The sequence below is a fragment of the Hippocampus bargibanti genome, linkage group LG04 (genome assembly GCF_051943395.1).
Source record: "Hippocampus bargibanti isolate YZ-2025 linkage group LG04, ASM5194339v1, whole genome shotgun sequence".
Lineage (NCBI taxonomy): Eukaryota > Metazoa > Chordata > Actinopteri > Syngnathiformes > Syngnathidae > Hippocampus > Hippocampus bargibanti.
The window spans coordinates 4,528,041-4,551,483 of NC_142737.1; the positions used below are offsets into that span (position 1 = coordinate 4,528,041).

General features: G+C 39.1%; 1 protein-coding gene across 20 annotated transcripts in view; it reads left to right on the top strand.

Moving 5' to 3' along the window:
- Nucleotides 1–23,443, top strand: part of trpm3 (transient receptor potential cation channel, subfamily M, member 3) — a 143,358-nt gene that overhangs the window by 21,988 nt on the left and 97,927 nt on the right. For 8 of the 20 annotated variants that reach the window (XM_088993656.1, XM_088993659.1, XM_088993667.1 and 5 more), the window contains exon 1: nucleotides 4,897–5,330. The exons of the other annotated variants lie outside the window; for them this stretch is intronic. In XM_088993656.1, coding sequence (XP_088849782.1) covers nucleotides 5,241–5,330 — 90 coding nt within the window. In that variant the 5' untranslated portion in view covers nucleotides 4,897–5,240. Of the gene's footprint in view, nucleotides 1–4,896; nucleotides 5,331–23,443 lie in introns of those variants that run through there. 20 annotated transcript variants of the gene reach the window in all.

The window sequence follows — 23,443 nt, forward strand, 5'->3', positions numbered from 1 at the left end:
GAAGGCAGCATTCTGCTTGTTTGGGCCACACACAGTAAAAAAGTGGCAAGTCAAGGGATGCTACACACACACGCACACACACACACACACACGCACCCGCACGCACCTACGCACACACTATCTCCCCAATAAATAGCAATACACACTATTTGGACAGCCCCTCCGAGGTCTTGCAGGTCCCCCGTGGAGGTGATGGGGGTGGTCAGGTGAAGATTCTTAATGTAATGTCAGTCCCTGACTGTCAATGACATAACGCACCCACTGTGACGAAAGATAAATTGGAATCGTTTTGACATACAGTTCAATGGCGTATGGAAGGAGGAGGATGGTTGGGAGAAGCAGGGGGACTCTCACTGTAATAATAATAATAATAATAATAATAATAATAATAATAATAATAACAATATAATAAATAATTGTAATACTAATAAAAATTGTAATAATACTAATCGTAGTAATCATAATAATAATCGTAATAATCATACTAATGATTGTAATAATCATACTAATGATCATACTAATGATAATAATAATAATAATAGTAATCGTCATCATCATCATCATAATCATAATACAAATCATAATAATACATTTCATTTATAAACGCCTTTCAAAACTCTCAAGGTCACTTGACAGTCAAATGATACATTGTTTATAATAATAATAATAATAATAATAATAATAACTATAACAATACTACTACTACTACTACTACTACTACTACTACTAATAATAATAATACATTTATAAACACCTTTCAAAACTCTCAAGTTTACCTTACAGTCAAATGATACATTTATAATAATAATAATAATAATAATAATAATAATAATAATAATAATAATAATACATTCATTTATAAACACCTCTCAAAACTCTCAAGGTCACTTTACAGTCAAATGATACATTTATAATAATAATAATAATAATAATAATAGTTGTATTAAGTTCATCTTGTCTACTTGATATCTAATTTAAAACAGTTTCTTATCTTACAGACATTGGATTGTAGGTGTTTCAAATACCTGACAGCTATACTTCCGCCTTCGTCAGAGTGTCCAAACACGTCAGGTATTTGAAACACCTACAATCCAATGTCTGTAAGATAAGAATCTGTTTTAAATTAAACAATAATAATAATAATAATAATAATCATCATCATCATCATCATCATCATCATGCCAGCATTCACTCAACCCAGAATAAATTAAATAGATAGACAGTTAGCTAGATAGTTAATAGCTAGCTAATAGATATCTAGCTAGATAGCTAATAGACTGCAAATAACTAGCTAGGTAGCCAGTTAGGTAGCTAGCTGGGTAGCCAGCTAGGTAGCCAGCCAGGTAGCCAGCAACTGCAGATACTCAACGTCTTAACCCGGAATAACTCAAATAGATAGAAAGCTAGCGAGCTAATAGATAGCTAGCCAGCTAGATATAGCTCGTCAATGGACATAAAAAAACTTTCAAATTTGTTTGCTATTTGACAGCTTTGTTTCATTTTTATTTTAAACTAGTTGCTATGCCAATATTATATTCTCATTTTTTTGTTTGTAATTTAATGTTTGTAAAGTAAAAAGTTCGTGAGCTAAAGCGTTCGTAAGCCGAGGTATCACTGTAGTTGATTGGAAAAAAAATCCATCAATTTTCAATCAAACTAATTTTATAAATAATAATAATAATACATTTCATTTACAAGCGCCTTTCAAAACTCTCAAGGTCACTTTACAGTCACAGGATACGTTTTTTTTGCGGGTGAGCAGTGGCAGGCACACGCGCCAGCGTTCACTCACTAAAAGATAGCTAATAGATAGCCAGCTCGTCACCTAGATAACCAGATAGCTATATAGCTAATAGATAGCCAGCTAGCCAACCATATAGCGAATAGATAGCGACCAGATAAAGCAACTATTGACACAATACCGACAGTTCATTTATAAGGTGAAACAAAAGAACATGTAAGAAATAAAAACTTTTCATACTAATTCAATGTATAAATAAACAATAAAAGCATTTTTGTGTTTTATTTACTTGTAATTGACACTTTTGTAACGCTCACATTATTTTAACACGTACCACAGTGTCGCGAGTATGAAAATCTCCCGATTTGGGATTTCGAAATTTAAAGGACAACCGACATCTCCGGACAAGTTGTGTCCATAATTTGTAAAATGGCTTCAAATGACTTCTACTGAGCGTATTTTAATAAGATTCCACCGCATATGGCTATATTTTACGTTTTAAGACTCGCGCTGAATATTCAGGAAGTCTTGTTTTTGAGGTGATGACGAGTCCGTACGTGACATCACTAAAGGAACGCCCCTGACCGAAAAAAAACCACATTGGAGCAGTCCTTCCATCACGTCAATGTATTTTGCTGTACTTGTTTGGTCTGACAACCTCGTATTGCACCCAAAAGCCGCCAGAAAAGGTCGTCCAAGCTCCATATAAGAAATTTAACAGCCTGTGGAAATGGAGGTGGCCACAGGAGGTCGCCATTTTGTGCCTCTTTTTTTGGGTGAGACAGTTCCCCCCAATGTTGCCTCAAAATGGCATGAAATTAATTCTTTAATCGATTGCAAACATGTATGCTTTCCTCTTCAGAACTATTTCAATCATATTCATAACTGGATGTGTAACAAGAAAGCATATTCTCCGAATCTGAAGCCATTGTTTTGATTAACTAGCAATGCAAGACGTCTAGGCGTGACGTCACGAACTGGGGGCGGGACTTTCTGAAAATGCCCACTTCGCAGCTTAATTTTTTGCAGATTTTGGACACTTTAAGTCATTTTTATCTGTGTTTAGCATTACACTGCATGTTTTGGGTATTTTAGATGCTATAAAACGTTTTTCTGATGTCAGTTAAAAAACAAAAAAGTGACGTCGGTTGTACTTTAACATGTACGGGGTAGGGGGACATCATGTCGCTGTGCAATTGGGGAAAAAAAGAGACTGGGATTTCTCGTTTGACTTTATTGCTCTAAGAGCGGGAAAGGATCCACATCCAGCCGGAAGCCGTTATTAGATAGAGGAAGGAAAAAAAAGCAATTTAACTGCTGATGGCGTAACATCTCCTTCCCATGAAAGGAGATAAACCTTCTGGGTGGGATGAAGCAGACGAGAGTTGAGGGCGCCAGGCGTCCCACCACTCACCCAGACCCTCCCCCCCCCTCCCAGCCATCCCTCTTTTGAGAGGATTTTGTTTGATGTGAATGGCCTCCTTGATAGCTTGTTCTCAGACAACTTTATTGATTGCACTGTGGATGGAATTGTGTTCCATGTAGTTGCTTGCTTATTGAAGGCCTTGGTAGGCACACAAAGATTTGGTCAATATCCAGAGGTTTTTTCTTTAAAAGGTCATTTACAGACCCCTACGTGAAATTAGAACATTTGGCATTTAACAGTTATGATCTCACTGTGATAACACACACACACATGCATTTTCTGGGACGTTACATTGGAGTCCTGACGACTCAAATTGATACGGAACGACTTCTTTAATCGATTGCAGTCATTTATGCTTTCCTCTTCAGTACTGTTTGAACCCTATTCATAACTGGATGAGTAAGAAGAAAGCATCTTCTCCGAATCTGAAGCCATTGTTTTGATTCTAGAGCAAGGCAAGACGTTCTGGCGTGACGTCACGAACAAGGGGGCGGAACCTTCTGAAATTCGCCATTTCGTCATTTTGAAGTAGTTTTGGGAGATTTTAACTAATTTTTATTGGTGTTTTGTGTCACGGTATTGCGAGGTGGTATTGGCGGGTGCGGATCCCAAAAAGCAGGCAGGAGGGAGCAGGAGGTTGTTTGACAAATTGTATTAAAATAAAGGTCAGCTGGAAACAAAATGTAAAACATCAAAATCATCTGAATGGAAAAAATACAAAGTATCAAAAGAAGACCAAAAGTAAAATTCCGCCAAGGTTAAACAAACACGTACACAATGCATGCAGCAAACGAGCAGCAAACAAACAATGAACCGGCACCGGAAGATCGTGCCGGGTGTCCTTTTAAGTGTCAATGATTAAACGACCAACACCTGCGAGGCTGCAGGCAGCTACCCGCTGGTCGCCAATCTGATCGGGACGACCAGCACCTGTGAGGTGCAGGCGGGGACGACAGCGCCCCCCGTTGGTCGCCAACCAGATCATGACATTTTGCAATTGACTAAAAATATCAGCCTGCATGTTTTGGGAATTTTAAATGCTATAAAACGTTTTTCTGATGTCAGTTAGTAAACAAAAAAAATACTGTCGGTTGTCCTTTACATGTTTATTTAGTGCTACAACTCAATATTCTGTGTGTCCTGCAATTTGAGTGAAAATGAAAATTTTTGCACTTGGTGGCAGTGAATGAGTTAAAGAGCAGCGACACATCGGTAAATAGGTCGCACTCCTTGTAGACATGGTGGCTGTATGATATATATGTATATATATATTTTTTTTCTCCATCTACTTCAATTTTCATGCTCCACCAGAATTCTCTTTTTCAGGCAGTGAGCCGCACAATCGCCACCAGATCCCTCTTGACCGGCATCCATTGCCGCACTAGCTCCATTTTCTCATGTCTCATCACTTTATTTTTGGTTATTAATATCAGCCCCCCCGTCACCTCCTCCAGCTGTCTTTCTATCAGTGGTGGAAAGACAGCTTTGAAACCCGTCGCCCGTCACGGCGCTCCGTTTTTTTTTGCGCTCCGTTTTTTTTTTTGGCGCTCCGTTTTTTTTTTTTCCGCTCCATCTCACTCTCCCTTCTGCGCTATTCGCCACTGCGCTGCTTGCCTCTCTCTTTCTCACGTCCCCCTCCTCTCTCACTCCCCCTTCTGCTTTCTCTCTCTACCTGCATCCCCCTCTACTCGCTCCGCTCGCTTCTTTATCTCTTGTTCCTCGTCTCCGATCCACTTTGGGAAATACCGTACGTTCTTGCGTGGAAGTGGAAAGTAATGTTCCCGGTTCTCCAGTCTTGCCCCCGACTCTGTGGATCTGTGTGGATCTGAGGAAAGGGGGGAGGGATCGGGTGGTCGGGGTGTCGGGGCAAGGAGAGACCGAACGGGGGACCCCAGGATAAGGCGCTTCATCTCCATTGGAAAGTCAAGGCTTCAAAAGGGGTTTGATGGTTGCCCCCTGGGGGGTCATGCCCTGGGATTTGTGGGCTTTGGAGCTGGAGATCTTCTCCCATTTGTGCCCCACCTTGATTCTGGTGCCGGGGGAAGGTTCCAGGCACCGAAAAGAGCGGGCGCCATGAACCAACTGGATGCGCCGCGGCCAATCAATTGGACTATCAGGAAACTGTGCCACGCAGCCTTTCTGCCGTCTGTTCGATTGCTCAAGGTAAAAAAAAGGGGCGCTAAAGTAAATGTTTCAACCCCTCTAGGAGAGGGGGGCACCGTGTTAAGTCTTTGGTGGTCTTTTGAACGCGCTCGGGAATTGACGGCGGTCGTGGCGGGAACGCCGTGGCGAGGGAGGACAAAGATGGAGAGTAGGGATGTTCAAGATCTAAGTTTTGCTTGATTTAGGCCATGTAGCCCCCAAAATAAGCCTGGGATGTCTGTCTGTCTGTCTGTCTGTCTGTCTACTCACCCATTTATTTATTAGTATTTTTATTTGATATTATTCTATTTTTTTATTTGTATTATGTCGTATTTTAATTTTATGTTATTACTATTTTTATTGGAGTGTGAGACTGACTGTTGTATGTGCATTGTGTGCCCTGCGATTGGCTGGCAACCAATTCAGGGTGTCCCCCGCCTCGTTCCCAAAGACAGCTGAGATAGGCTCCAGCAACCCCCGCGACCCTAATGAGGAATAAGAGGTACGGGAAAATGAGATGTGATGAGTATTTTTATTGTATATTTTTTATTTGTATTTTATTGTATTTTATTTTTATTTTATTAGTATTTTTATTTTTTTAGATTATTTTTTATTTATTTATGTTAATTTTATTTGTATAAAATAAGTCAAAAATAAGTATTTGTGTTGTCATATTATTTATTTAGCTTGTTTGTTTTGTTTTTTTTACTTTATGTTACTTCCGGTTGAGTGAACGCTGGCGCGTGTGACTGCCGCTGCTCACCCGCAGAAAAAATATCCTGTGACTGTAAAGTGTCCTTGAGAGTTTTGAAAGGTGGTTAGAAATGAAATGTATTATTATTATTAATATCTGAACGATGCCAGATACGAGAGGGGGGAGTACTAGCGAGTGTAGGGTTTTTTTTAGCCGATGGTTGCGTTGGAAGTGGAAAGGTGACTAGAACAGCGAGAGGTGAACAGGAAAAGATATGATGAGGCGACATGTGGAATGAAAGTTGACAGTGTTTGGACTATAAATCTTTGGGCATTTGACTCAGTATTATTCAGACCTGATCTTAGTTACACTCCCTGGTGCTTTCGACTATCTTTGTGACTGCTTTATATCCTGTATATGATCGTTGTCCATGTTAAGCACGTAGTTACAGCGCTATATAAATCAATATACAGTAAAGTCTCGTTATATCGATATTCAAGGGAGTCCGAAAAAATATCGATATAACCGGGACTATCGATATATCCGACCCTGTTTGCATGTAATTTTCTCCGTGCCTGCATAGAAATAGTATCGATATAACCGGGACTATCGATATATCCGATATCGATATAACGAGACTTTACTGTATATTGTATTGTAAATGCGCATCGTAAAACCATAGTTGCTGTATTTTGAAATTGGAATAGCGACAGCACACCTTGACGTTATTAGCTACCCCCCTCTCCCTTCTCGATTTTGTCCTCCCTTGATCCGAGAGGCTCTTGGAGGAAGCCCAACTCTCTGATCTAGAAGTAGGCAGCTGGTGTCGCATGTTAATCATTTGCATACGTGGAGCCTGCTCAGCATATGTTGTTGGAGCTTCGGTCTGAGTGGCAATACATTGTCTGGAATTTTTTTGGGTTTGTGTGTTGAGTAGCCATTGAAATCTCTCCATTTTATTGAGAAAAAAAACAAAGAAATTGAGCATTGTATTTAATATTCATCGCAATTTCATCGCTAGGCCTTCAGTAGTGCTATGTCTGAATCAATTCACACTGAAAAAAATGTGGTGTGATTAACTACAAGTCCACTAGAGGGTACCATTAGCCAGGAAATAACTGATCTTAATGAAAAAGTCTGTCTTGAAAACGCATATCGGTCAATATTTTGGAGTGTTCTACTTAAAAAAAAAAAAGACCGTCCGAAAGCTGTCATTGTCCAATCATTTTCGAATTGACTAAAAACACAACCATTCCTTCGAATCATCTACGTATCACAGGAGACCATTCAAATTCCTGTCGTTAACGCGAACATGATCATGGTTAGCCCAAATGCTAACTTCAACCCAGTGCCTGTTCAATCCGGTACCAAACCCGGATAAAAACAAGGAAGTTAGAAAATCCAATTAAAAAAAATGCCAAGCATGAAAAATCTCATTGACTGCAATGTTAACTTTCCACCGACAGAGGGCGATAATAAACAGCAAAAGGGGGAAAGCGTGGTGGATTGGAAAGTACGGTGGATTTAGGTGGCCTGGTTTTGTCTGTGGATGGTTTTGGGGCAAAAACTTTGCGTGGACCATTTTTTTGTAATTGACTTGGTTGACCCTCCTTCCCACTCCCCACCTCCGTCGTATTTTTAAGTACATACTAACCACAGACGATGTGAGCTTGTTATTTTGTGCTTGTTAGCTTAAAATAATATTTTTAACATTTCCTTCCCAAGCACCTTTCAAAACTCTCAATGTCACTTTACAGTCACAGGATAAGTTTTTCTGTGGATGAGCAGCGGCAGCCACACTCGCTAGCGTTCAATCAACCCGAAAGTAACTCAAATAGATTGAAAGCTAGCTAGCTAATAGAGGGTCAATAGATAGCGAGTTACATAGCTAGCCAGCTACTAGAGAGATAGATAGATAGATAGATAGATAGATAGATAGATAGATAGATAGATAGATAGATAGATAGATAGATAGATAGATAGATAGATAGATAGATAGATAGATAGATAGATAGACATACAGCTGTATCAATTTTCTATCTATTAGCTAGCTACCTAGCTGGCAATATATTTGCTATTTATTAGCTAGCTACCTAGCTGGTTATCTATTTGCTATCCATTTGCTATCTTGAGTTTTGAAAGGCGCTTAGAAATGAAATGTATTATTATTAGTAGCTATCTGGCTAGCTAGCTATGTAGCTGGCTATGTAGTAGATATATGGATATCTAGCTAGTTAGCTAACAGTCTAGCTGGCTATCTATTAGCTTTCTGTTACCCAGCTGGATAGCTTTCTATCTGAGTTACTTCTGGGTTGAAGTGCCACTTATCAACCGCAGAAAAAACGATCCTGTGACTGTAAAGTGACCTTGAGAGTTTTGAAAGGCGCTTAGAAATGAAATGTATTATTATTATTATTATTATTATTATTATTATTATATTATAGCTAATAGATAGCTAGCTAGGTAGCCTTATGTAATAAATTACACAGTAGCCATTTTTGGCTAACGTTAGCATTCACGAAAGGGATCAAGTTGGGTTTTTTGGGCAATGGCTAACAAAATTCCAGAAGATGTCAAGCGGGACGCGTCGTGGTTGTCCACAATTTCTTTTTCTTCATTTTTACTTTCAACCAATGATGAGAAGGTTTCTTCAGCCGTCATCTGTACTTTTTGAAGGTGTCGGACGTTTCGCCTCCTTTCCAAGAGGCTTTGTCAGCGAACTAAAGTCTGACTGGTCGTATCGGCCCTATTTATATATCCCTAATGTCCAGGCATGGCAGCGCCGGACACAGCTATGATAGGTCCCTACTCTCAGATTGGGGGGAGCAGAGGACCACTCCCTGTGGCCCTACTGATTGTTCCTAAATTCCTGACTGACGACTGGCCTATGTGCCTCACTCCCACCGGTATCACCTCATCAGCATTACGAATGTTGCCTAACCTGTGTTGCCTAAGCAGGCTACTGTATGAACGATCCAATGACCCATCCAATGACTTTCAACCAATGACTATATAATATCACACTATTTAGGATTTGCTACAGTGACTTTAACTGCTCATGATTTCATTTTCGGAGCTCAAAATCTTATTCTCACCTCAAATATTCCAAGTGCCCTTTAAAAAAAAAATACTCTGAGGATTTAACACTGCGCTATCGTGAGTGTGAGCGTGTGCTTGGTGAAATTAACGTGAAATGAGGTGTACAATATTACACGACATGATGAATGGGAGTTTGCGGCCAGTTTGCGTCAGGCGCTGTAAAAAAAATGTCAAAGCAATCACAAAACTGGACAAGTGTGAAATGCAGACGAAAGCAGGAATTTGTAATTTATGGAGAAGAGGGAGATTTCCCTGCCTTACTTCATTCTTTTTTCCAGACCCAAGTACAGTGATACCTCGGTTTACGAACCCCTTGGCTTACGAACTTTTCGGTTTACGAACATTAAATTTATGAATATTTTACCTTGGCATATGAACTATTTTTGGGATACACACGGAGCTGCCACAATGAGTGATGTGTCGTTCGCGAACGAGCCTGTTCTCCTGACAAGAAAATGGCATCCGTCTCGTTTTGGTGCTCTATTCCCCGCCCCCAGTCTTCGGTTAAAGCACCGTGATTGGTCAAGAACGCAGCAGTGAGACAGGCAGACGACACAGAGAGTGACGAAATGGATTTCAACTTTGATAGTTCAAAGGCACGGTGTAGACAGTTAAAATTCTCATCGATCAGGCTCCACAGATAACCCGCACAAGCCATCTGTACACTTGATTCAAAAGGCTATCAACCCAGCTAAACAGAACACAATTGATGAGGAACAAGCTAATATTATCGCAGAGAAAGCACCTACAAGGAATCATTCCTCAAGATGGTGAAAGAGGGCCACGTTCCTCATCAAGTGTTTAATGCTGATGAAACCGGCCACTCCATTCCATCAAGCCATCAACGACCATCACAAAGGTAAATAAAACCACTTTATTATACCGTACATTTTATTTCTTTAATTATAATACCATAGCACATTTATTATACATCAAAAAAGGTATATTTTGTGTAATTTTAAGGCTGAGAAAATTAGAAAGTAGCAAATTATGTTTTATGGGGACCTGGGAACGGATTATTCTCATTTTAATAGTTTCCTATGGGAAATATTTTTTTGGGATACACACTTTTCGCTTTACACACTCTGTCTGGCAACCAATTAAGTTCGTAAGCCAAGGTATCACAGTAGAATGATTCTAAATTTCTGCCGAGATCTTACCTGCCCTGCGTTGCCTTCAAGTGGATGCGCACATGAATGTGAAGGCGGTAAATAGCCTGTCAGATGCCTTCTCTGTCCTCCTTAGCCAAGTATAAATGTGCCTTTTTAATTGCATTCCCGCTTGATAGAGTCCACGTGGCAGCACAGCGCATGGCCTGTCTGTTACGCCGACGTTTGAACGCAACAAGCCCACAATCTCCGTTTCTGTCTTCTCGTGGGAATTAGTTTGACCGAAACTTGTCAAGGTCAAACGCAAATGTCAGTCGATAAGGTCGGCGTTGTAAAAATCACGTGGATTGAGGATAATTATATTAATTTTCTTGAAGTCTCAATAAAAGGTCTTCAGTGTGTACAATGATAGACTAATTATTGGATTGGTCAATGCACAAGATGGCGCCCAAGCTTCGTTGGAAATGGGCTGATTTGTATGCTGGGAATTTGTGTCAACTAGTATCAAATAGCAGTCTTGGTGCAATACACAACGATTCACCATTGCATTATTTATATTTTTTCCTTCTAATTTCGCCATAAACACGAATCAACACAAAGTTTTAACACCAAACAAAGTACCCAAAATGCATTGTGTGTCGCTTTCTCGGTCAGTGGCCTTCCTGACTTGACGTCACGTCAGGCATCGTCATCAACTCGAAAACAAGACTTCCTGAATATTCATCGCGAGTTTTAAAACGTAAAATATAGCTATATACGGTGGAATCTTTGTAAAATACGCTCAGTAGAAGTCATTTGAAGTGATTTTACAAATTATGGACACAACATGTCCGGCCGGTGGTGTCGGTTGTCCTTTAAATTTATTGCAAAGGGATTATAAAACAAGTTCAATACATTTCCTGAAAAGCCACAATGATTGAAATGCGCTGCCTCCGTTGCCACATTTTGACAGAAAGTACAGTTTTGGACTGTAAAATGACAAATGACATCATGTCGCTCAGTCCTTGATTCGCTGCGTTTTGTAAAGGACACTTGGGTCCCTTTTTGTTCTTCCTCCTCTTTCTTTCTCCCACCCACACAAACCTAAAGCATATATAACACCGCCTGATGAATAATACACAAGGCACGCTGCTGCTACTAAAAAATAAATCTATCTTGTCTTATGCTAAAAATAAATGTGCGGCATCAAAATGTCCCCCTGCATTACATATGTGGAATGTATCGAAGTCGACGACACGCAAAAGAAACATGAGTATAACGCAATCGTTGGCTGGGAGCGCCATATTTGTTTAAATCCCAAGCAATAAGATGTTGCTTTTTTCGACCTGTAAATTAAATTCATACATTCGTAAGCCACGCATCAAAAATAGTCGGCTATCAGGTGGGAGATTAGTAGCCTGCACTATTTTGCAAGTTGCAAGAAATTTTTACAAAGAAGCAGCCGTGTTTGGCTGAGATCTCCCCAAATCGGAGGTTATACTCGTGTAGCGTTCCATTGTGAGTCGATGTTGTTTGTATTGTTCAATCACGATTAAAACAAGTGTCTGGTTGAGATCACTGCTAATTGGTCTGAATGTTAATGTTGATGTTAAAACTGGTCAAAATAAAACATATTACAGTTTGTTTTTTATAGTATTTTATAAATGACCTGCTCTAATATTGCATTGTTATCACATTTATGCTGTAAAATAGTTAAAACGTGCTTTAAAAAAGTTGTTTTCTAGACTTGGAACGGATTACTGTTTTTTACATTGATTATAATGAAAAGTGTTGTTTGGGTTTTTGAACAAATCGGTTTTTTGAACAGGCTTCTGGATGGATTATGGTCGAAATCCCAGGTATAACTGTAAATAAATAAATATAAACAAGAAACAAAAATAATGCACAAACAAAAATAAATACATCAGTATATAAGTAAGTAAATAATAAATAAACACAGAATCAAATAAATAAGCAAAATAAATACATGACATGAATGACTACATGAATGAATACACAAATAAATAAATATAAATAATAAACATCATAAACAAACAAAATACATGAGGACGTAAATAGCAGTAAGTAAGCAAGCAAATAAATGAATAAATAAATACAAGAAACAAACATAATGCACAAACAAAAATAAATATATCAGTAAGTACATAATAAATACACAAATACACAAATAATCAAATAAATACATACATACATGACTACATGAATAAATACACAAATAAAGAAATAAATATAAACACAATTATAAACAAACAAAATAAATGAAGAAGTAAATACGTTGGCGAGCAAATACATAAATGAATAAATAAAAACGAGAAACAAAAATAATGCACAAACAAAATTAAATACATCATTATATAAGTAATATATATATATATATATATATATATATATATATATATATATATATAAGTATAATATATATATATATATATATATATATATATATATATATATATATATATATATATATATATAATTAATAAATAAAAAAGAAACAAATAAATAAAAAGCAAAATTAATAAATACATAAATGACTACACGAATAAATACACAAATAAAGAAATAAATATAAACAATAATCATAATAATAAAAAAACAAAATAAATGACGAAGTAAATACCGGTAAGCAAGCAAGCAAATAAATAAATGAATAAATAAATAAATAAAAACAAGAAACAACAATAATGCACAAACAAAAATAAATACATCAGTATATAAGTAAGTAAATAATAAATAAACACAGAATCAAATAAATAAGCAAAATAAATAAATACATAAATGACTACATGAATAAATACACAAATAAATAAATCTAAAAACATAATAATAAACAAACAAAATACATGCGGAAGTAAATAGCAGTAACTAAGCAAGCAAATAAATGAATAAATAAATAAATACAAGAAACAAACATAATGCATAAAAAATACATCAGTATATTGGTAAGTACAGAATAAATACACAAATAAACGAAGAATCAAATAATTAAAAAAGCAAAATTAATAAATACATAAATGACTACACACAAATAAAGAAATAAAAAAAACACAATAATAAACAAACAAAATAAATGAGGAAGTAAATAAGTGAGCAAGCAAATAAATAAACAAATAAATAAAAACATAAATAAAAACATAAATAAATAAATAAATAAATAAAAATAAATAAAATAAATAAATAAATAAATAAACAGCTGATATTCAAAACCCAGAATCTTGGAACTGTGAGGCAATTGCGCGAGCCGCTAAGAACCGTGCATCAGAATGATTACAGTTAAAAACAGAAGCAGTGCCACCAATATACTCAAAACCAGGTAAATAGGACATTGGTAATATATCTTTTGGCTGCAACAACGCTACAGGAAGTTGGTGCCAAAATCCAAACAGGGAATGATGTCATTGACACTTTGATGTGGCATCATAACGTGACGCACGCCCCCGATTTACTGCGCGGTTTTGCTTGGGATGTCATGCCGGAATAGCTCAAAGGTAGACATGAGTCATACACGTGGTGGTGGTGCATTTGAGGTCAGCCTTCCCGCTCGCTTTTCCTGTTACACTTCCTGACACAACCCCAAAAGTGCGGGTGAGCAGATACCACGTGAGTGTCAGATCAAAGTGGAGGAAAGAGCGCCTTGTTGCGCGCCCTTTTCTTCCCTTTCGCCATCTTTCCCATTGGTAGGCTCACAGGATGCCTCCTCACCGCTCGCTTGTTTGCGTCTCCATTAAAGGACAACCGACGTCACTTTTTGGTTTCTTAACTGACATCAGAAAAACATTTTATAGCATCTAAAATACCCAAAACACGCAGTATGATATTTTTATTCAAATGCAAAACACCAATAAAAATGACTAAGTGTCCAAAATCTGCAAAAAATTGAGCTGCGAATTGGGCATTTTCCGAAAGTCCCGCCCCCAGTTCGTCATGCATTGACGTCAAGACGTCTTGCATTGCTCGAGAATCAAAACAATGGCTTCAGATTCGGAGAATATGCTTTCTTGTTACACTTCCAGTTATGAATATGATTCAAATACAGTAAAGTCTCGTTATATCGATATTCAAGGGAGTCCGAAAAAATATCGATATAACCGGGACTATCAATATATCCGACCCTGTTTGCATGTAATTTTCTCCGTGCATGCATAGAAATAGTATCGATATAACCGGGACTATCGATATATCCGATATCGATATAACGAGACTTTACTGTAGTTCTGAAGAGGAAAGCATACATGTTTGCAATCGATTATTCCGTGCCATTTTGAGGCAACATTGGGGGGAAATGTCTCACCCAAAAATGGCCACCGAGCTGTTCCATGGGCTGATAAATTCCTTCCATGGAGCTTGGACGCCCTCTTCTGGCGGCTTCTGGGTGCAACACGAGGTTTTCAGACCAAACAAGTACAGCCAATTACATTGACGTGATGGAAGGACTGCTACAATGTGTCTTTTTTTTCGGTCAGGGGCGTTCCTTTAGTGACGTCACGTACGAACTCGTCACCAACTCAAAAACAAGACTTCCTGAATATTCAGCGCGAGTCTTAAAACGTGAAATATAGATATATGTGGTGGTATCTTATTAAAATACGCTCAGTAGAAGTCATTTGAAGCCATTTTACAAATTATGGACACAACTTGTCCGGAGACGTTGGTTGTCTTTTAAGCAGCAAAAAGCCCCATTTGGGATGCTTTCAATAAAATCATCATGCCGCTAATGAGCCGCAGCCAAAACATAAGCTGCCAATTAAGGCGTCTTTCATTTACGCCCCACATTTTTTTTTCTCCTTTCGGATTCTTACTCATGCTAAGAGACACGGCTATCTAATTTTTCTGCTTGCTGAAAACCCCATATTATTTAACTCATTCACTGCCAAGACGATGTGCAAAAATTTCTCCACTGTGAGACTAATAAAGGCATATCCAATCCAATCCAATCCAAAAATGTGTCCACTCAAGTGTCAGGGTTTTCGTCATTTTCACTCAAATTGCAGGACCCACAGAATATTGCGTTTTAGGACTACATAAACAATTCAATGTAAGAAACCATAGACTCTCTTTGTCTGTGTAAGCTCTCAGTCGTACAGGAGTGGTCCATCGATGAAAAGGTTTCTTCAGCCGTCATCTATACTTCTTTGAAGGTGTCGGACGTTTCACTTCTTATCCAAGAGGCTTCGTCATCAAACTAAAGTCTTCTGCTGGTAGTTTCGGCCCTATATATATCCCTACTGTCCAGATGTGGCGGTGCCAGACTTTGCTATGATTGGTCCCTGCTCTCAGGTTGGGGGGGAGCAGAGGACTACTCCCTGCGGCTACACTGATGACTTCTATTGTCCTGACTCATTACTTCTATTGTCCTGCCTGAGTATGAGGTCTACGACTGGCCGGATTGCCCCATTTTCTCTGGTATCACCTCATCAGCATAACTAAGCCTAGGTTGCCTAAGATGTCTGTTGTACAAACGATCCAAATTGAAGCATCTTGGATAAGAAGCGAAAAGTCAGACACCTTCAAAGAAGTACAGATGACGGCTGAAGAAACCCTTTCTTAGACTATCTTCTTCCATCTGAAAAAAAGAGAGAATTCCAATATTATATGGGTACGGAGTTATCTGAGCTTGAAATGGGGGCAGCTGTTACAAATTACAATGCATATTGAGTTATATAGCGCTCTAACAACAGTTGAAGTCGTAACAAAGCGCTAACATGGAAAACACGGAAATGCTGCCCCTTTGTGGAAGAGAAAACATTTCCAGAGGTATGACCAGTGCTTTATTGGCACCCAAGCAAGAAGAAATAAAACCCAAACAAATTCGGGAATGGCGCTCTACGTGATATTTTCAATTCCCGAATAAATTTGTGAATGGCAGGGAACGAGTTAAAAAAACAAACAAACGGTTGTCACGCTTGTTTTTGTTGTACAGGTAGCATCCCACTTACGACCGGCTCGACTTACGACCACACGTACTTACGACCACGACCTCCAGACCCTATTTTTTAAAATTTGAATTCTCGCACAGCAATCGATCGTGTCATGGCTCGAGAGGGGGGACTTTGCGAGTCATTTAGCCTCCAAGTCTCCATTCAACATATTGAATGGATTTCAACTTACGACCACTTCGACTTACGACTTTTTGGTCGGAACGGATCTCGGTCGTAAGTCGGATGTTACCTATACAGTAAAGTCTCGTTATATCGATATTCTCGGGAGTCGGAAAAAATATCGATATAACCGGACTATCGATATATCCGATCCTGCGGCATGTAAATTTTCTCCTTGCGTTCATAGAAATAGTATCGTAATAAGCAGTACTATCGATATAACCGATATCGATATAACGAGACTTTATTGTATTTGTTTCTACGGCTGATTCATTTGGGAGGAGCTAGAAATATTTTGTTGGAGTCAAGCAAGGCTTTTCGCGCTCTTTGTTTTATGGAGACGTCTACTCAAGACGTCACGTCATTAATAAAGTGTCTGAGTGGCTGGACTACTTTGTACTACCGTCACTACAAATAAACTACTTTATGCTTCATGATTCAAGTGAGATTAAATGAAAGACAAATAGAAAGTCAACACCATTACTCAAAACAACCTTGTAGTTTTGACAAGACTATCTCCCTCCCCCGAGCACTCTCTCCTGCCTGTATGTCGCGCTTTTGATGATGTTTGTATGCGACCTCCATCCGACCACCCTTCCATTTTCAGGTTCAGGGTCAGCCTGAAAGTGTCGCGGTGAGCCTATCCCTGATAACTACACCCTTGAACCCGTTGCCAGTTCATCGCAGCGCTCATAAAGGGAACACCATTTTTATTTTGTCCAAATTCAATCATCCGTCCACAAAATCAATCTTTTGTTCTTGTTCGACATAGAGCGCCATTCCCGAATTTGTTCGGGTTTTGATTTTTCTTGCGGGGGTGCCGATAAAGCGCTGGTCAGACCGCGAGGGGGTAGCATTTGCCTTTTTTCCACGTTAACGCTTTGTTACAGCTTCAGCTGTTGTTAAACCGCTAAATAAATTAATCTATGTATTGCATTGTATTTTGGACAGCCGCCCCCATTTCAAGCTCAGATAACTCCAGATTCATGTCATTTAGGAATTAACTCTTTTTTTTCTGATGAAAGAGATTCTAAAGTTTCTTACGCTGTATTGAATTTTAAGTGGTCCTAAAACTCAATATTCTGTGAGACCTTCAATTTAAGGTAAAATGACAAAAACCCTGGCACTGGAGTTGGACACCTTTTTGCACATCGTCTGCCAGTGAATGAGTCAATCGTCACACTAAAAACGTTCTTATTTGTGTACTAACTTGAACATTTTCCTTGCCCCAAATTAAACACCAGCCCTGTGTGGGTTCCCCACCGTACACGCATACATTCGCATCTCCTTTTGACATTGTTTACGGCTGATCGATACATACTCAATCACTAGTAATGCACTCGTCAATGTATTTCCGTTGACTTGCTCTTGCTTATCTGTTGAGGCTGTTAAGGTAATGAAAAGGCCCGCTGATGTGTGAGGCTCACTGATTGAAATGGCTTCCCCCTCAGGACATTAAATTTGCAAGGAGCTCTTTGGGGAAGGTTGTGGGGTGAGGGGGTGGGGTCCAAACTGTGCGGCGAATTAGACGGAGGTGATCAATCAAGCTGCAGTTGGTGTTGTTTGCAAAGATGAAACTCTTGCGTTGAACGGCCCAAGGCTGAATGCGGGGTAGAGTTTTGCCATGTGTGCCTCATAGGTGAGAGGTCTTGGAAGATTCAGTCAAAGCTTTGTGAAGCACGGATGATGATTGAAATGTTGCTGGACTTCTGTCAGAGATGTTCGATCGGACACTGTGGACGAAGGCTCGGACCCAAAATGATTGTCTTTACTGCCGGCAGGATACGCAGCCATTCATGACCGACACCCAACATCTGCAGTCCTCTGCCAAGCTATTTATTGAGAATATATGCAAATTTAAGTGATACCTCAGTAAAACATAGTTTTCTTGATTAGAATACCACACTCCTGGGCGTTCTAAGCTCGAACAGCTGTAAGCAATAAAACATTGTCTCTTCCATGAACTGATACAATTGTAACCTGGCTGATGAGCTCTTCCTGTGAAGGAGTTTCAAGTCGTAAACCATTAAAATGAGAATACCGTATTTTCACGACCATAAGGCGCATATAAACGTCCCAGATTTTTATCAAAATGTGCGGTGCGCCCTGTAGTGCGGACGTGTTAGAGACCACCATGAGGAGGACGTGTAGATAAAATGAGGGGGGTTGTGCGGGCGTGGTTTGTGTATGAACGAACAGGTATGTGCTTTATGTAGAACAACCCTGAAAATGGCAAAGATACATGGTTATGAAGCTCAGTTTATTTAAACTGAAGGCTATCAACTACGCCGAGGAACATGGGAATGGAGCCGCCGTGACATAATACGCGGACATAAGGCAAGGTGGCCGGAGTTGGAGGAAAGCTTCAAGCAATCGATCGGCGAGCTAAGAGCGAGCGGAAGGGGCGTTTCGACTGTCACCGTCCCGCTCAGAGCAGTAATGCTAGCGGAGGAAATGAAAAACATGAACTTGAACATTTCCAAGGAGGTCCGTCTTGGTGGTGGCGTTTTATGAAACTGCGATTTTTCCATGCGGACCGGGACTACTGTAGCGACGGCCGGCGAATTATTCTGAAAAGGCTGCCATGCTAACGGAGAGAAACTCCCGGCGATTGTGATTTTTTTAAAAGAAAGACTTTGCCTAAAGAGACATTTCCAGCAGGCGTCATTCTTAAGGCAAACAAAAAGGGCTCGATGTTACGCCACAGTTTGCCAATGGATTGTGGATGCTTGGGCTAACGTGTCTGCTAGCACGGTGGTTTGAGCTTTCGGAAAAGTCGTTTTTTTACCATGCCGACCCCTATTGAGTGATGATTACAAAATGTTATTCCTTTGTAATTAATAAATAAAGCCCTACCAAACTCAGTTTTGCTTTGTTTGCTTTGTTTTTTTTTTTAAATATGCATACTTGTATGCCTGTGTGTTGTTGTGAGGCGGACGTACGTATAGCAGTAGAGGATATGTACCGGTATATAAAACTTGCGTCCTTTCATCCGGTGCGCCCAATGTGTGGGTTAAATACAGAAATGGCACACATAAATGAGACTGCGCCTTTTCACACGGTGCGCCGTTTGGTCGTGAAAATACGGTAATCCGTTCCCAGGTCCTAATAAAACATAATTTTCTACTTTTTAATTTTCTAACCCTTAAAACTACACAGAATATACAGTAAAGTCTCGTTATATCGATATCGGATATATCGATAGTCCCGGTTATATCGATACTATTTCTATGCACGCACAGAGAAAATTACATGCAAACAGGGTCGGATATATCGATAGTCCCGGTTATATCGATATTTTTCGGACCCCCTTGAATATCGATATAACGAGACTTTACTGTATATAATAAAGTCGTTTTATTTACCTTTGTGATATTCGTTGATGGCTTGATGGAATGGAGTGGCCGGTTTCATGAGTATTAAACACTTGATGAGTAGCCTTCTTCTTTCACCATCTTGAGGAATGATCCCTTGTAGGTGGTTTCTCTGCGATAATTTTACCTTGTTCCTCATCAATTGTGTTCTGTTTAGCTGGGTTGATAGCTTTTTGCATCAAGTGTACAGATGGCTTGCAGGTGTTATTTGTGGTGCCTGATTGATGGGATATTTTAACCTCACAGTCTTTGGAACTATCAAAGTTGAAACAAGTCCAAATTTCACAGTTTTCTTTCCATATTATCACTCTTTCTCTGTCGTCTGCCTGTCTCTTTAATGTTTCATCCCCCTCCCCCATCACTGCTGCGTTCTTGACCGATCACGTGGCTTTAACCAAAGACTGGGGGCGGGGAATAGAGGACAAAAACAGTTGGCTGCCATTTTCTTGTTAGGAGAACGGGCTCGTTCGCGAACGACACATCACTCCTTGTGGCGCTCCGTGTGTGTCCCGAAAAATAGTTTGTTTGCCAAGGTAAAATTTTCATAAAAAGCCGAGGGGTTCGGAAACCAAGGTATCACTGTATTATATTTAGATGCGCTGAGTTCCACCTGAGGGATTGCGCTGTTCAATCAGAGTAACACACAGACTTTTTTTTTTAAATGGAATGACATTTCTGACAAACGTTTCACAAATAACGCATTTGTCTCTCTTTTGACTCGTTACCAGTCATAGCATGATTTCCGTTGCGGTCCGTGTTTGAAAAAAATCAAAGCCGCTGTCTTCCAAAAAAGTATGAAATGCCCTGTGGGAAGACTTTCCCTGATTTATTACATAACATTTGCCTATGTAGTCCATCTCTATAAATGTCTCTCTTCATGCTGTACCAAAGTAGACTGCTTACACTGGAGGACAATTCTTCATGAGTCGAGAAGGGTTTAGCCCCCCCGTCCCCCCCCCTCGTCCCCCCATCCTCCCCTCTTCAGCTCCTTTTCATCTTTATTATAGCAACTTGGGTAGCAGACGTCTCTGAATCTAAAATAGTAGTTGATTTTCATCGGGGAACGTGTCCCTTGTTGCCTGGTAGGCAGATTGTGGGTGGGAATTGTCTTGTAGTATCAAATATAATATTAGGAACGTTGAATAAAATGATACTGAGATAAGATGAGAAGTGTCTTAGGCGCATCGGTTTATGTCATACAAAATGCACCTGTGCTACCTCTTGTCATTATTATTATTTTATTATTATTTTGTTTTATTATTATTATTATTATTATTATTATTATTATTATTAGTAGTAGTAGTAGTAGTAGTAGTAGTATTGTTATTATTATTATTATTATATTTTTACATTATTCTTATTATTATTAGAGTTTTTTATTTTTCTTATAATTCATTGTTGTATTATTCTTATTATTATTACATGTTTGTATTTTATGTAATTCTTTCATCGTAATAATCATAATAGTAACAATAATAAATTCCATCTCAAAACCCACCTATTTAAAATTGCATTTTCTGTGTAGCTCTATCTCTTGTTTCTATTTATAATTGTATTTTATTTATTTTATTCTATTCATAATTGTATCTTATTTATTATTGTCTCTATGCTTATCTATGACTGTGAAGTATCCTTGAGAGCTTTGAAAGGCGATTGAAAAAAACTAATAATAATAATAATAATTAATTAATGCTGATGTAACCGGCCACTCCATTCCATCAAGCCATTAACGACCAGTAGAAAAGTAGAAAATTATGTTTTATGGCGACCTGGGAACGGATTATTCTCATTTTAATGGTTTCCTATGGAAAATTAATTTTTGTTATACACACTTTTCGCCTTACACACTCCAATTAAATTCGTAAGCCAATGTATCACTGTCATATCAATTCACAAAAAGGGGCATCAGCTGTTTTGACACGAGAGCCTTCCAGAACAAGGCATCTGGCCATGAACTGCACGTGTGTTCTGGCATACGTGCGCATATGAGCGAATATGTCGGGCTTGTATAAGAGGGTCAGGTGCAGAAGAGTGTCTTGTGCCAAATGGAGGCAGACAAAAAAGCCTGCAGTGAGCCTGTAAATGAGGAAGAGCTATTTAGGGACACTCCACATTTCACAATTGCACCTGTGGGCCCGGAAAGCGGCTTAGCATGCACAGCGCACATCCTCTCGGTCCGGCGCATGTTGGAATCCGCCATCTTTATTGTCTTATTTGCATGTTTGTGCGGAGGAATGTCCCCGGTGGAATTGAATAAATTGATAGAACGGGCGAGTCAGGTGGGAAAAGAAAGTGAGGAAAACAATTAAAGTGGCAGTCACATGGCAGCGGTGCTGCCCAGCATCAGATGGAGTCAGTGGCCGATTTAATTACACTTAACCCTCGCCGTGACACCGTGAGATGTGCCGCCATGACACGCCGGTGCCTGCGACAAATGCGTACAACCTTAAAGGACAACCGACACCATTTTTTTTGTTTCCTAACAGACATCATAAAAACGTTTTATAGCATCTAAAATACCCAAAACACTCAGGCTGATATTTTTAGTCAAATGCAAAACACCAATAAAAATGAGTTAAAATGTCCCAAAACTACTTCAAAATGACCCCAGAAATGGCGAGTTTCAGAAGGTCCCGCCCCCTTGTTCGTGACGTCACGCAAGGACGTCATGCGTTGTTACTCATCCAGATATGAATATGATTCAAATACTTCCGAAGAGGAAAGCATAAATGTTTGCAATCGATTAAAGAAGTCCTTCCGAATCAGTTTGGTTTTGGGGTTGTCAAGATCAGAAACGGTTTTGACAAACTTGTGTTGGATAGGATAAATTGTACTGCGGCTTAGAGTGGTGCGATGGCCATAAAGCATTGTAATTAAACTTGTCGTAGCTAGTCGGAACATTATCACCTAAATTAATGAAGTAGTCAAATCAAAATGTCAGTAAATATTTTTATGAAGATTAAAAAAACTTCTGGGTCATAAATATAAAGCTCTTAGATGACAGCAGTTAAGTATTTCAGTGGCTAAGAGTGTTTTTTTGTGTGTCTCACAAACTAGTTATTTGTTTGTTGTACATGACTTTGAGATTTCAAACGTTTGGACTGTTATAAACCAAGAGTTTCTTGTACCATTTTAACTCTTTCACTGCCAGACGAATGGCAAAAAAATGTATCCACTCGAGTGACAGCGTTTTTGTCATTTTCACTCAACAAAAACCTTCTCAAAGCTTAACACATTGAATCTTCTAGCCCAAGTCATTTTTTGCCGCTGGCCACATTGTAGTTATGGTTTCCTCTCGAGGGCCGTTATGAATTTGGGGAACCCATTAGAATGTTTAAATCCCTTCAAATATTACATATAGAGCACACAGCAAATTAATGAATAACTCGTTTTCAAATCTGAAGTCAAGAATAATGACTTTTATTGTGGTTGACATCCAAAAATATGAAATTTTGGCTCAGATTTTAGCAATCATCATGGAATTTAACAAGTTTGATTTGCTTTCGCGGGCCGAAAAAAATGATGTGGCGGGCCGGATTTGGCCCGCGGGCCTTAACTTTGACACCTATGTTCTAGCCGTTTGGGTCTAATTCTGCTCTCTTGGCATGAATCTGCACTCCGATTCTGGCCTGTCCCATTTGCCCACTTAAATTGGCATTATTTCCCCGTGACAATTACAGGTTGGCAAGCCTTAATTTAAAAAAATGAGGATTATTACATTTGGAACTGCAGCACGCCATCTGAATTAATTAATTGGCAA